At 53.9% G+C, this 15216-nt stretch overlaps 1 protein-coding gene across 1 annotated transcript in view; it reads right to left on the bottom strand.

The window, feature by feature from the left end:
• The window catches only part of PKD2 (polycystin 2, transient receptor potential cation channel), a 38515-nt gene that overhangs the window by 12142 nt on the left and 11157 nt on the right, over window positions 1-15216 (bottom strand). Inside the window, 4 exon segments of the mRNA XM_068168023.1 lie at window positions 288-408; window positions 9895-10076; window positions 11477-11647; window positions 14374-14602. Of these exon segments, the coding sequence (XP_068024124.1) occupies window positions 288-408; window positions 9895-10076; window positions 11477-11647; window positions 14374-14602 (703 nt within the window).

Genomic DNA, 15216 nt, shown 5'->3' with positions numbered 1-15216 from the left:
AGCCTGCCCACTGCTGCTGGATGAGGAGAGCTCCCAAGGTGCTTGCTGAGCTCCTCTGCAGTCATTGCTTTGCCTTCCAACCCCTAGCATGCTGTGAGGCTGGGAGTGTGTCATGTGGAGCATCTGGGCCTGACAGCAACCACAGGATGCTAAACCTGCTCGGGATGAAGATGAAGAAGTGAGGGGGCAGCGAGCAGGCAGGCAGAGCCAGGCTGCAGGGGTCAGAGCAGAGGAGATGCCAGAGGCAGCCAGCCTCCCCAGCCCCCCAGCAGCTGGGGGCAACATACCAAGAGGATGAAGAACATGAAGAACACAAAGGTGGTGAAGTAAATGGGTCCCAGGATTCGATTGGCCTCCTCCACCTCGGTGAAGTTGAAGTCTCCCAGGAGGATGCGGAGCTGAGTGAATCTTCCAGCCAAAAGAGCCAGCAAGGAGAGCAAGGGCAGAACAAGACACAGGCAGGGGGTAAGGAGAGCACAACACCAAAACCCAACCACAGCCAGGAGGAAAGGAAAAACCCCAACCAGCCCAACCCAAACTCAGCCAAGACTCAAATCAAACCCAACCCAAATTCAGCCAAGACTCAAATCAAACCCAACCCAAACTCAGCCAGGAGTGAAGTCAACCCCAACCCAAACCCAGCCAGGACTCAAATCAAACCCAACCCAAACTCAGCCAGGAGTCAAATCAAACCCAACCCAAACCCAGCCAGGAGGCAAATCAAACCCAACCCAAACCCAGCCAGGACTCAAATCAAACCCAACCCAAACTCAGCCAGGAGTCAAATCAAACCCAACCCAAACTCAGCCAGGAGTCAAATAAAACCCAACCCAAACCCAGCCAGGAGTCAAATCAAACCCAACACAAACCCAGCCAGGACTCAAATCAAACCCAACCCAAACCCAGCCAGGACTCAAATGAAACCCAACCCAAACCCACCCAGGAGTCAAATCAAACCCAACCCAAACTCAGCCAGGAGTCAAACCAAACCCAACCCAAACTCAGCCAGGAGTCAAATCAAACCCAACCCAAACTCAGCCAGAACTCAAACCAAACCCAACCCAAACTGTTCCAGGACTCAAATCAAACCCAACCCAAACTCAGCCAGGAGTCAAATCAAACCCAACCCAAACTCAGCCAGGATTCAAATCAAACCCAACCCAAACTGTTCCAGGACTCAAATCAAACCCAACCCAAACTCAGCCAGGACTCAAACCAAACCCAACCCAAACTCAGCCAGGAGTCAAACCAAACCCAACCCAAACCCAGCCAGGAGTCAAATCAAACCCAACCCAAACTCAGCCAGGACTCAAATCAAACCCAACCCAAACCCAGCCAGGACTCAAATCAAACCCAACCCAAACCCAGCCAGGACTCAAATCAAACCCAACCCAAACCCAGCCAGGACGCAAATCAAACCCAACCCAAACTCAGCCAGGACTCAAATCAAACCCAACCCAAACTCAGCCAGGACTCAAATCAAACCCAACCCAAACTCAGCCAGGACTCAAATCAAACCCAACCCAAACTCAGCCAGGACTCAAATCAAACCCAACCCAAACTCAGCCAGGACTCAAATCAAACCCAACCCAAACTGATCCAGGACTCAAATCAAACCCAACCCAAACCCAGCCAGGACTCAAATCAAACCCAACCCAAACTCAGCCAGGAGTCAAATCAAACCCAACCCAAACTGATCCAGGACTCAAATCAAACCCAACCCAAACCCTGCCAGGAGTCAAATCAAATCCAACCCAAACCCAGCCAGGACTCAAATCAAACCCAACCCAAACTCAGCCAGGACTCAAATCAAACCCAACCCAAACCCAGCCAGGACTCAAATCAAACCCAACCCAAACCCTGCCAGGAGTCAAATCAAACCCAACCCAAACCCAGCCAGGACTCAAATCAAACCCAACCCAAACTCAGCCAGGACTCAAATCAAACCCAACCCAAACTCAGCCAGGAGATAACTCAAACCCAACCCAAACTCAGCCAGGAGTCAAATCAAACCCAATCCAAACTCAGCCAGGAGATAACTCAAACCCAACCCAAACTCAGCCAGGAGTCAAATCAAACCCAACCCAAACTCAGCCAGGAGATAACTCAAACCCAACCCAAACTCAGCCAGGACTCAAATCAAACCCAACCCAAACTCAGCCAGGACTCAAATCAAACCCAACCCAAACCCAGCCAGGACTCAAATCAAACCCAACCCAAACTCAGCCAGGACTCAAATCAAACCCAACCCAGCCAGGACTCAAATCAAACCCAACCCAAACTCAGCCAGGACTCAAATCAAACCCAACCCAAACTCAGCCAGGACTCAAATCAAACCCAACCCACACTCAGCCAGGAGTCAAATCAAACCCAACCCACACTCAGCCAGGAGTCAAATCAAACCCAACCCAAACTCAGCCAGGACTCAAATCAAACCCAACCCAAACCCAGCCAGGACTCAAATCAAACCCAACCCAAACCCAGCCAGGACTCAAATCAAACCCAACCCAAACCCAGCCAGGACTCAAATCAAACCCAACCCAAACTCAGCCAGGACTCAAATCAAACCCAACCCAAACCCAGCCAGGACTCAAATCAAACCCAACCCAAACTCAGCCAGGAGATAACTCAAACCCAACCCAAACTCAGCCAGGACTCAAATCAAACCCAACCCAAACTCAGCCAGGACTCAAATCAAACCCAACCCAAACTCAGCCAGGACTCAAATCAAACCCAACCCAAACTCAGCCAGGAGATAACTCAAACCCAACCCAAACTCAGCCAGGACTCAAATCAAACCCAACCCAAACTCAGCCAGGACTCAAATCAAACCCAACCCAAACTCAGCCAGGACTCAAATCAAACCCAACCCAAACTCAGCCAGGACTCAAATCAAACCCAACCCAAACTGATCCAGGACTCAAATCAAACCCAACCCAAACTCAGCCAGGACTCAAATCAAACCCAACCCAAACTGATCCAGGACTCAAACCAAATCCAACCCAAACTCAGCCAGGACTCAAATCAAACCCAACCCAAACTCAGCCAGGACTCAAATCAAACCCAATCCAAACTCAGCCAGGAGTCAAATCAAACCCAACCCAAACTCAGCCAGGACTCAAATCAAACCCAACCCAAACTCAGCCAGGACTCAAATCAAACCCAACCCAAACTCAACCAGGACTCAAATCAAACCCAACCCAAACTCAGCCAGGACTCAAATCAAACCCAACCCAAACTCAGCCAGGACTCAAATCAAACCCAACCCAAACTCAGCCAGGACTCAAATCAAACCCAACCCAAACCCTGCCAGGAGTCAAATCAAATCCAACCCAAACCCAGCCAGGACTCAAATCAAACCCAACCCAAACCCAGCCAGGACTCAAATCAAACCCAACCCAAACTGATCCAGGACTCAAATCAAACCCAACCCAAACCCAGCCAGGACTCAAATCAAACCCAACCCAAACCCAGCCAGGACTCAAATCAAACCCAACCCAAACCCAGCCAGGACTCAAATCAAACCCAACCCAAACTCAGCCAGGACTCAAATCAAACCCAACCCAAACCCAGCCAGGACTCAAATCAAACCCAACCCAAACCCAGCCAGGACTCAAATCAAACCCAACCCAAACCCAGCCAGGAGTCAAATCAAACCCAACCCAAACTGATCCAGGACTCAAATCAAACCCAACCCAAACCCAGCCAGGAGTCAAATCAAACCCAACCCAAACCCAGCCAGGACTCAAATCAAACCCAACCCAAACCCAGCCAGGACTCAAATCAAACCCAACCCAAACTCAGCCAGGAGATAATTCAAACCCAACCCAAACTCAGCCAGGAGTCAAATCAAACCCAATCCAAACTCAGCCAGGAGATAACTCAAACCCAACCCAAACTCAGCCAGGAGTCAAATCAAACCCAATCCAAACTCAGCCAGGACTCAAATCAAACCCAACCCAAACCCAGCCAGGACTCAAATCAAACCCAACCCAAACTCAGCCAGGACTCAAATCAAACCCAACCCAAACTCAGCCAGGAGATAACTCAAACCCAACCCAAACTCAGCCAGGAGTCAAATCAAACCCAATCCAAACTCAGCCAGGACTCAAATCAAACCCAACCCAAACTCAGCCAGGAGTCAAATCAAACCCAATCCAAACTCAGCCAGGACTCAAATCAAACCCAACCCAAACCCAGCCAGGACTCAAATCAAACCCAACCCAAACCCAGCCAGGAGTCAAATCAAACCCAACCCAAACTCAGCCAGGAGTCAAATCAAACCCAACCCAAACCCAGCCAGGAGTCAAATCAAACCCAACCCAAACCCAGCCAGGAGTCAAATCAAACCCAACCCAAACTCAGCCAGGAGTCAAATCAAACCCAACCCAAACTCAGCCAGGACTCAAATCAAACCCAACCCAAACTCAGCCAGGACTCAAATCAAACCCAACCCAAACTCAGCCAGGACTCAAATCAAACCCAACCCAAACTCAGCCAGGACTCAAATCAAACCCAACCCAAACTCAGCCAGGACTCAAATCAAACCCAACCCAAACTCAGCCTAGAGTCAAATCAAATCCAACCCAAACCCAGCCAGGACTCAAATCAAACCCAACCCAAACTCAGCCAGGACTCAAATCAAACCCAATCCAAACTCAGCCACGAGTCAAATCAAACCCAACCCAAACTCAGCCAGGAGATAACTCAAACCCAACCCAAACTCAGCCAGGACTCAAATCAAACCCAACCCAAACTCAGCCAGGACTCAAATCAAACCCAACCCAAACTCAGCCAGGACTCAAATCAAACCCAATCCAAACTCAGCCAGGACTCAAATCAAACCCAACCCAAACCCAGCCAGGACTCAAATCAAACCCAACCCAAACTCAGCCAGGACTCAAATCAAACCCAACCCAAACCCAGCCAGGAGGCAAATCAAACCCAACCCAAACTCAGCCAGGACTCAAATCAAACCCAACCCAAACTCAGCCAGGACTCAAATCAAACCCAACCCAAACTCAGCCAGGACTCAAATCAAACCCAACCCAAACCCAGCCAGGACTCAAATCAAACCCAACCCAAACTCAGCCAGGACTCAAATCAAACCCAACCCAAAGTCAGCCAGGACTCAAATCAAACCCAACCCAAACTCAGCCAGGACTCAAATCAAACCCAACCCAAACTCAGCCAGGACTCAAATCAAACCCAACCCAAACCCAGCCAGGACTCAAATCAAACCCAACCCAAACTCAGCCAGGACTCAAATCAAACCCAACCCAAACTCAGCCAGGACTCAAATCAAACCCAACCCAAACCCAGCCAGGACTCAAATCAAACCCAACCCAAACTCAGCCAGGACTCAAATCAAACCCAACCCAAACCCAGCCAGGACTCAAATCAAACCCAACCCAAACTGATCCAGGACTCAAATCAAACCCAACCCAAACTGATCCAGGACTCAAATCAAACCCAACCCAAACTCAGCCAGGAGATAACTCAAACCCAACCCAAACTCAGCCAGGACTCAAATCAAACCCAACCCAAACTCAGCCAGGACTCAAATCAAACCCAACCCAAACTGATCCAGGAGTCAAATCAAACCCAACCCAAACTCAGCCAGGACTCAAATCAAACCCAACCCAAACTCAGCCAAGAGTCAAATCAAACCCAACCCAAACTGATCCAGGAGTCAAATCAAACCCAACCCAAACTCAGCCAGGACTCAAATCAAACCCAACCCAAACTCAGCCAGGACTCAAATCAAACCCAACCCAAACCCAGCCAGGACTCAAATCAAACCCAACCCAAACTCAGCCAGGACTCAAATCAAACCCAACCCAAACTCAGCCAGGACTCAAATCAAACCCAACCCAAACTCAGCCTAGAGGCAAATCAAACCCAACCCAAACTCAGCCAGGACTCAAATCAAACCCAACCCAAACTCAGCCAGGACTCAAATCAAACCCAATCCAAACTCAGCCAGGAGTCAAATCAAACCCAACCCAAACTCAGCCAGGAGATAACTCAAACCCAACCCAAACTCAGCCAGGACTCAAATCAAACCCAACCCAAACTCAGCCAGGACTCAAATCAAACCCAACCCAAACCCAGCCAGGACTCAAATCAAACCCAACCCAAACTCAGCCAGGACTCAAATCAAACCCAACCCAAACCCAGCCAGGACTCAAATCAAACCCAACCCAAACTGATCCAGGACTCAAATCAAACCCAACCCAAACTGATCCAGGACTCAAATCAAACCCAACCCAAACTCAGCCAGGAGATAACTCAAACCCAACCCAAACTCAGCCAGGACTCAAATCAAACCCAACCCAAACTCAGCCAGGACTCAAATCAAACCCAACCCAAACTGATCCAGGAGTCAAATCAAACCCAACCCAAACTCAGCCAGGACTCAAATCAAACCCAACCCAAACTCAGCCAAGAGTCAAATCAAACCCAACCCAAACTGATCCAGGAGTCAAATCAAACCCAACCCAAACTCAGCCAGGACTCAAATCAAACCCAACCCAAACTCAGCCAGGACTCAAATCAAACCCAACCCAAACCCAGCCAGGACTCAAATCAAACCCAACCCAAACTCAGCCAGGACTCAAATCAAACCCAACCCAAACTCAGCCTAGAGGCAAATCAAACCCAACCCAAACTCAGCCAGGACTCAAATCAAACCCAACCCAAACTCAGCCAGGACTCAAATCAAACCCAATCCAAACTCAGCCAGGAGTCAAATCAAACCCAACCCAAACTCAGCCAGGAGATAACTCAAACCCAACCCAAACTCAGCCAGGACTCAAATCAAACCCAACCCAAACTGATCCAGGACTCAAATCAAACCCAACCCAAACTCAGCCAGGACTCAAATCAAACCCAACCCAAACTCAGCCTAGAGGCAAATCAAACCCAACCCAAACTCAGCCAGGACTCAAATCAAACCCAACCCAAACTCAGCCAGGACTCAAATCAAACCCAATCCAAACTCAGCCAGGAGTCAAATCAAACCCAACCCAAACTCAGCCAGGAGATAACTCAAACCCAACCCAAACTCAGCCAGGACTCAAATCAAACCCAACCCAAACTCAGCCAGGACTCAAATCAAACCCAACCCAAACTCAGCCAGGACTCAAATCAAACCCAACCCAAACTCAGCCAGGACTCAAATCAAACCCAACCCAAACCCAGCCAGGACTCAAATCAAACCCAACCCAAACTCAGCCAGGAGTCAAATCAAACCCAACCCAAACTCAGCCAGGACTCAAATCAAACCCAACCCAAACCCAGCCAGGAGTCAAATCAAACCCAACCCAAACTCAGCCAGGAGTCAAATCAAACCCAACCCAAACTCAGCCAGGAGATAACTCAAACCCAACCCAAACTCAGCCAGGAGTCAAATCAAACCCAATCCAAACTCAGCCAGGACTCAAATCAAACCCAACCCAAACCCAGCCAGGAGTCAAATCAAACCCAACCCAAACTCAGCCAGGAGTCAAATCAAACCCAACCCAAACCCAGCCAGGAGTCAAATCAAACCCAACCCAAACCCAGCCAGGACTCAAATCAAACCCAACCCAAACTCAGCCAGGAGTCAAATCAAACCCAACCCAAACTCAGCCAGGACTCAAATCAAACCCAACCCAGCCAGGACTCAAATCAAACCCAACCCAGCCAGGACTCAAATCAAACCCAACCCAAACTCAGCCAGGACTCAAATCAAACCCAACCCAAACTCAGCCAGGACTCAAATCAAACCCAACCCAAACTCAGCCAGGACTCAAATCAAACCCAACCCAAACTCAGCCAGGACTCAAATCAAATCCAACCCAAACCCAGCCAGGACTCAAATCAAACCCAACCCAAACCCAGCCAGGACTCAAATCAAACCCAACCCAAACTGATCCAGGACTCAAATCAAACCCAACCCAAACCCAGCCAGGAGTCAAATCAAACCCAACCCAAACTCAGCCAGGAGTCAAATCAAACCCAACCCAAACTCAGCCAGGACTCAAATCAAACCCAACCCAAACTCAGCCAGGAGTCAAATCAAACCCAACCCAAACTCAGCCAGGACTCAAATCAAACCCAATCCAAACTCAGCCAGGACTCAAATCAAACCCAATCCAAACTCAGCCAGGACTCAAATCAAACCCAACCCAAACCCAGCCAGGACTCAAATCAAACCCAACCCAAACTCAGCCAGGAGTCAAATCAAACCCAATCCAAACTCAGCCAGGACTCAAATCAAACCCAACCCAAACCCAGCCAGGACTCAAATCAAACCCAACCCAAACTCAGCCAGGACTCAAATCAAACCCAACCCAAACCCAGCCAGGAGGCAAATCAAACCCAACCCATACTCAGCCAGGACTCAAATCAAACCCAACCCAAACCCAGCCAGGAGGCAAATCAAACCCAACCCAAACCCAGCCAGGACTCAAATCAAACCCAACCCAAACTCAGCCAGGACTCAAATCAAACCCAACCCAAACCCAGCCAGGACTCAAATCAAACCCAACCCAAACTCAGCCAGGACTCAAATCAAACCCAACCCAAACTCAGCCAGGACTCAAATCAAACCCAACCCAAACTCAGCCAGGACTCAAATCAAACCCAACCCAAACTCAGCCAGGACTCAAATCAAACCCAACCCAAACCCAGCCAGGACTCAAATCAAACCCAACCCAAACCCAGCCAGGACTCAAATCAAACCCAACCCAAACTGATCCAGGACTCAAATCAAACCCAACCCAAACCCAGCCAGGACTCAAATCAAACCCAACCCAAACTCAGCCAGGAGATAACTCAAACCCAACCCAAACTCAGCCAGGACTCAAATCAAACCCAACCCAAACCCAGCCAGGACTCAAATCAAACCCAACCCAAACTCAGCCAGGACTCAAATCAAACCCAACCCAAACCCAGCCAGGAGTCAAATCAAACCCAACCCAAACTCAGCCAGGAGTCAAATCAAACCCAACCCAAACTCAGCCAGGAGTCAAATCAAACCCAACCCAAACTCAGCCAGGACTCAAATCAAACCCAATCCAAACTCAGCCAGGACTCAAATCAAACCCAACCCAAACCCAGCCAGGACTCAAATCAAACCCAACCCAAACTGATCCAGGACTCAAATCAAACCCAACCCAAACTCAGCCAGGAGTCAAATCAAACCCAACCCAAACTCAGCCAGGACTCAAATCAAACCCAACCCAGACTCAGCCAGGACTCAAATCAAACCCAACCCAAACTCAGCCAGGACTCAAATCAAACCCAATCCAAACTCAGCCAGGAGTCAAATCAAACCCAACCCAAACTCAGCCAGGAGGGAGCTGGGGTTGTTTAGCCTGGAGCAGAGGAGGCTCAGGGGAGACCTTCTTGCTCTCTCCAACTCCCTGCAGGGAGGCTGTAGCCAGCTGGGGGTTGGTCTCTTCTCCCAGGCCCCCAGCCCCAGAACAAGAGGACACAGTCTCAAGCTGTGCCAGGGGATGTTTAGGCTGGAGGGGAGGAGAAAGTTCTTCCCAGCAAGAGGAATTGGCCACTGGGATGAGCTGCCCAGGGAGGTGGTGGAGTCCCCAGCCCTGGAGGTGTCCCAGAGGGGATCGGATGTGGCACTTGGAGCCATGGTTTAGCTGCTCAGGAGGGGCTGGGTGACAGCTTGGACTTGCTGAGCTCTGAGGTCTTTTCCAACCTTATTCATCCTATGATTCTCCTTCCCCTCTCCCAGGAGAGGTCTTCTGAACTCAAGCAGGGGCTCAAGAACTCCATCCTGCTCCCGAGCTCCATCTGCAACCATCAGCTGGCCCTGCAGGGCCCTCACCCAGGTGACCTCACTCCCTTCCCCCAGTGGAGGCTCTGAGAAAGCATTCCTCGACTCACATGCAGCCCTGGAAGGTGCTGAAGTCATCCAGCTGGGTGCCAAAGACAAGGTAGGCCAGCTGGGCATAGGCTAGGAAGACAATGAAGAACATGATGGCAAAGCCCAGGAGGTCCTTGACGCAGCGAGACATGGTGCTGGAGAGCTGGCTCAGGGTCCTGTTGAAGTTGATGAACTTGAAGAGCTGGAGGAGAAACACACAGCTGGGAGGGCAAGGAAGGCCACCTCCTCACCCTGCAGCTCTGCAGAGGGGCAGCTCCCACACTGCAGGCAGGATGTGACCCCTCAGGCCGGGAGCTGCTGGCACACCAAGGTCAGATCTGAGCCTCGGAGGGGCCAGGGCAAGGCTCCTGCAGGAGGCAGGGGATGGGAACAAATGAAGGGAGGTGTGAAAGGGAGGTCTCCCCTCAGCCTCCTCCTCTCCACACTCCACACCCCCAGCTCCCTCAGCTGCTCCTCCCCAGCCCTCTTCTCCACACCCTTCCTCACCTCTGAGCTCCCCCAGTCCAAGCCTCAACCCAGCCCCCCCATGGCCACCAGACCCTGGCCCCAGGAGCCATGGGCACAGCTTGCTGCAGCTCCTCCAGCCATGGGGACTCCACCACCTCCCTGGGCAGCCTCTGCCACTCCCTGACCACTCTGGCAGCAAAGAAATTCTTCCTCCTCTCCAACCTAAGCCTCCCCTGGGGCAGCCTGAGGCTATTGCCTCTCCCTCTATCACCTGAGACCAAGGAGGCAGGAGAGGAGGATGTGCTACACCTCTCACTGGGCTGAGAGTGCAGAGCCAGTGAGCACAGCCAGAGGGCCTGGCTGCTTGGGGAAGCCCTTTGAGGTCATTCACTCCAACCCTTCCCTGCCTCTGCCCAGGCTGGGGCTGAGCCATGGCCTCAGCACCACAGCTCTGCCTCTCTCAAACCCCTCCAGGGATGAGCATCCAACCCCCTCCCTGGGCAGCCTGGGCCAGGCTTGCAGAACCCTTGCAGGGAAGAAGTTTCTTCTCCTCTCCAAGCTAAGCCTCCCCTGGGGCAGCCTGAGGCCATTGCCTCTCCTCCTGGCCCTTGTTCCTAGGGAGCAGAGCCCAACCCCCCCTGGCTGCAGCCTCCTCTCAGGGAGCTGCAGAGAGCAAGGAGGTCTCCCTCAGCCTCCTCTGCTCCACACTCCCCACCCCCAGCTCCCTCAGCTGCTCCTCCCCAGCCCTCTTCTCCACACCCTTCCCCACCTTTCTTGCCCTTCCCTGGCCCTGCTCCAGCTCCTCCAGCTCCTTCTTGCAGCCAGGAGCCCAAAGCTCAAGCCAGCCCTCAAGCTGTGGCCTGCCCAGTGCTGAGCCCAGGGGCACAATCCCTGCCCTGCTCCTGCTGCCCAACCATTGCTGCTCCAGCCCAGGCTGCTGCTGCCCTTCTTGCCCCCCTGCCCACCCCCTGCCTCCTCTCCAGCTGCTGCCACCCAGCACCCCCAGGGCTTGCTCTGCTGGGCACTTTCCAGCCCCTCTGCCCCCAGCCTGGAGCCTTCCTGGGGTGGCTGTGCCCCAGGTGCCCTCAGGTCAGGAGCTGTAAACCAGCTCTTTAGTCAGGTCCTTGGGGTTACCTTAATCCAGACAAAGAAGACAGTGACTGCAGCAATGTTGTTGAACTGCATCTGCCAGTAGGCCAGGGGCTCAAAATTGGGGAAGGAGTTCTGATCTTCCAGCAGCTTCTTCAGGAGCACATCCACCGTTGATGTCCTGTAGATGCTGATTCCTATGGCTGCCAGAGAGAGCTGAGGACAGGGGAAGCACACCCAGGGGGAGAAAAAGCCATCAGGGGCTTCAGACAACTGGGTTCAGCCCCCCCAGAGCAGGTGAAGGTAAGGCAGGAGGGACTCCACTCTTAGAAGCTGTCCTGACAGAGGCACAGAAGCACTCAGGGCTGGGACAGAGCCTGGGGAGCCCCAAGCCCAACCCCTGCCCTGCAAGGCTCAGCCCTGAACCACAGCCCCAAGCACCACAGCCAAACCACCTTCCAACCCCTCCAGGCCTGGGGACTCCACCAGCTCCCTGGGCAGCCTCTGCCACTGCCTGACCACTCTGGCTGGGCAAAGCTTCTCCCTCCTGCCCAGCCTGAGCCTGCCCTGCTGCAGCTGGAGGCTGTGCCCTCTCCTTCTGCCACTCCTTCCCTGGGAGCAGAGAGCAGCAGCAGCCTCTCCACAGCCTCCTCTCAGGGAGCTGCAGGCAGCCAGGAGGTCTCCCTCAGCCTCCTCTCCTCCCCCCTAACCCTCCCCAGCTCCTTCAGCCTCTCCTCAGCACATTGATCCTCCAGGCCCTTCCCAGCTTCCCTGCCCTGCTCTGCCCTGGCTCCAGCACCTCCCCAGCTCTCTGGCACTGAGCTGCCCCAAGCTGGGCAGGGAGCTTTGGAGGCTTTCCAGACTCCACAACCCTTCTGGGCAGCCTGCTCCAGGCCTCCAGCAGCCTCATATCTAAGAAGTTTCTCCTCCTGCTCACTTGGAGCCTCCTGGGCTCCACTTTGTGCCCCTTGCCCCTTGGCCTGCCCCTGGGCACCACTGAGCAGAGCCTGGCCCCAGCCTCTTGCTCTCCACAGCTGCTTTAGCTCTTGCTGAGCATTGCTCAGCTCCCCTCTGGGGCTGCTCTTCTCCAGGCTCAGCACCCCCAGGGCTCTTCTCCCAGGCCCCCAGCAGCAGAACAAGAGGACACAGTCTCAAGCTGTGCCAGGGGAGCTTTAGGCTGGAGGGGAGGAAGAAATTCTTCCCAGCAAGAGAGATTGGCCATGGGAATGAGCTGCCCAGGGAGGTGGTGGAGTCCCCATGCCTGGAGGTGTTTAGGAAGAGCCTGGATGAGGCCCTTGGAGCCATGGTTGAGTTGCTCAGATGGTGCTGGGGGAGAGGTTGGCCTGGATGAGCTCTGAGGTCTTTTCCAACCTGCTTGATTCTGTCCTCTGGGGCAGCCTGTGTGGAGCAGCAATCCTTTTTCCCCCAGCCAAATGGAGTCCTTGGGGTAAACATCTCCCCACCAAGAGCTCCAGGCAGCAGGCTCCAGGCAGGGGGAGGAAGGGCAGAGCAACCTGTGCAGGCAGCTCCTCAGGGGCTGCCATAGCTCAGAACTAAACTCTCAGGGGTAAAGAGAATTTGGACAGCCCAAGAGGGGGTCATAAATAAAGACCCCAGGCTCACAGGGTGCTAGGGGCTGGAAGGGAGCTCTGGAGAGCTTCCAGTGGCAGCCCCCTGGCAGAGCAGGAGCAGAGGATCCAGCCCAGGGCACACAGAACACATCCAGCCAGGGCTGCAAAGGCTCCACAGAAGGAGACTCCACAACTACATGAAAGCTGGGGAGGGACTTTGGAGGGGGTGAGGGAGGGCTAGGAGTGGGGGGGCTGGAGCAGAAGTAGAAGTGGGGAGCTGGAGCTTGGCTGTGAGGAAGAAGTTGTTGGGCAGGAGGGTGGTGAGAGCCTGGCCCAGGCTGCCCAGGGAGGTGGTGGAAGCCTCCTGGCTGGAGGTGTTTGCAGCCAGGCTGGAGGTGGCTGTGAGCAAGCTGCTGTGGTGTGAGGTGTCCCTGCCCATGGCAGGGGGTTGGGGCTGGCTGAGCCTGGAGCTCCCTTCCAACTCTGACAGTTCTGAAAGTGGAGAGGAATTGCTGCCCAGCTGCAGCAGCACTTTGCTTGCTTGGGTGTTCTTTCCTCCCCCTTAACACCTGGATGTCTTTGGGATGTTTGGGCAGTCCCTGGCACTGACACAGGCTGGGCAAGGACTGGCTGCAGAGCAGCCCTGGAGAAAAGGCCTTGGGGGTGCTGGGGGAGGAGAAGCTCAGCAGCAGCCAGCAGGGAGCACTTGCAGCCCAGAGAGCCAAGCAGAGCCTGGGCTGCAGCAAGAGAAGTGTGGCCAGCAGGGCCAGGGAGGGGATTCTGCCCCTCTGCTCCACTCTGCTGAGCCCACAGCTGCAGCTCTGGAGCCTCTGTGGCAGGAAGGCTCTGGAGGGGCTGGAAGGTGTCCAGAGCAGGGCCAGGAGGAGGAGCAGAGGGCTGGAGCTGCTGTGAGCACAGCCTGAGAGAGTTGGGCTTGTGCAGGCTGGAGAGGAGAAGGCTCCCAGGAGACCTTCTGGTGGCCTTGCAGGAGCTGCAGGGGGCTGCAAGCAAGCTGGGGAGGGACTTTGGAGGGGGTGAGGGAGGGCTAGGAGTGGGGGGGCTGGAGCAGAAGTAGAAGTGGGGAGCTGGAGCTTGGCTGTGAGGAAGAAGTTGTTGCCCAGGAGGGTGCTAGGTTGGACTTGATGACCTCCAAGGCCATTTCCAACCTGGTTAATTCTGTATCTTCTCAGCCTCTGCTCCTCCCAGAGCTGCTCCAGGCCTCTCAGCAGCTTTGGAGCCCCTCTTGGACTCCCTCCAGCAGTTCCCTGTCCCTCTTGACCTGGGGGTGGTGGGGAGGGGAGCCCAGACCCTTGAGATCCCCCCCAGAGTGCACTTCAGCCAGCACTTCCCCCCTCCTCCAAGGTTCCCTACCACAAGGATGAGGACATCCAGGCAGTTCCAGAGGCTCCTGAAGTAGTGCAGCCTATGGATGTGGATTTCCAGGACCTCTTCCACCACATAGTAGAGGACAAAGAGACAAAATGCCACCTCACAGGCTGCCAGGAAGAAATCCAGGGTGGAGATGTAGTGGATCAGCCTCACTGGCTGGAACTGCCAAGAGGTCAGAAGGCCTCCAGTTGCTGGAAACTCCACCACCAGCCTGCATGGAAGGCAACAAAAAAGGGGCAAATAAAGAGCAAAACAACCAACAAAGCAGGGGAAGGAGCTTGGCTTTGTTTATCTGGGTCAGGTCAACCCTGGCAGCAGGCAGGAGCAGCCCAGAGGTGACTCAGAGCAGGCACTCTGCAGGGGTAACCCTGACCCCACTCAGTTCACAGCCTCACAGGGTGCTAGGGGCTGGAAGGGAGCTCTGGGGATCACAGGATCAGAGCTCACAGGGTGCTAGGGTTTAAAAGGGAGCTCTGGAGAGCTTCTAGTGGCAGCCCCCTGGCAGAGCAGGAGCAGAGGATCCAGCCCAGGGCACACAGAACACATCCAGCCAGGGCTGCAAAGGCTCCACAGAAGGAGACTCCACAACCTCTCTGGGCAGCCTGCTCCAGGCCTCTGGCAGCCTCCCAGGCAAGAAGTTCCTCCTGAGGCTGAGCTGCAACCTCCTGGGCTGCACTTTCCATCCCTTGCCCCTTGGCCTGTGCCAGGGCCCAGTGAGCAGAGGCTGTCCCTGTGCCTCCCTTCCTGCCCCCCAGCCCTCAGCTCTTGAGAGACATTGCTCAGCTCCCTCTCAGCCTTCTCCTCTCCACACTCAGCACCCCCAGG

Source organism: Melanerpes formicivorus, unplaced genomic scaffold (assembly GCF_026170545.1).
Source record: "Melanerpes formicivorus ecotype bairdi unplaced genomic scaffold, bMelFor1.0.p_v2 SCAF_129, whole genome shotgun sequence".
Taxonomy (NCBI): domain Eukaryota; kingdom Metazoa; phylum Chordata; class Aves; order Piciformes; family Picidae; genus Melanerpes; species Melanerpes formicivorus.
Note: the sequence above shows the minus strand (reverse complement) of the source record. Positions and strands in the feature narration are given on the sequence as shown.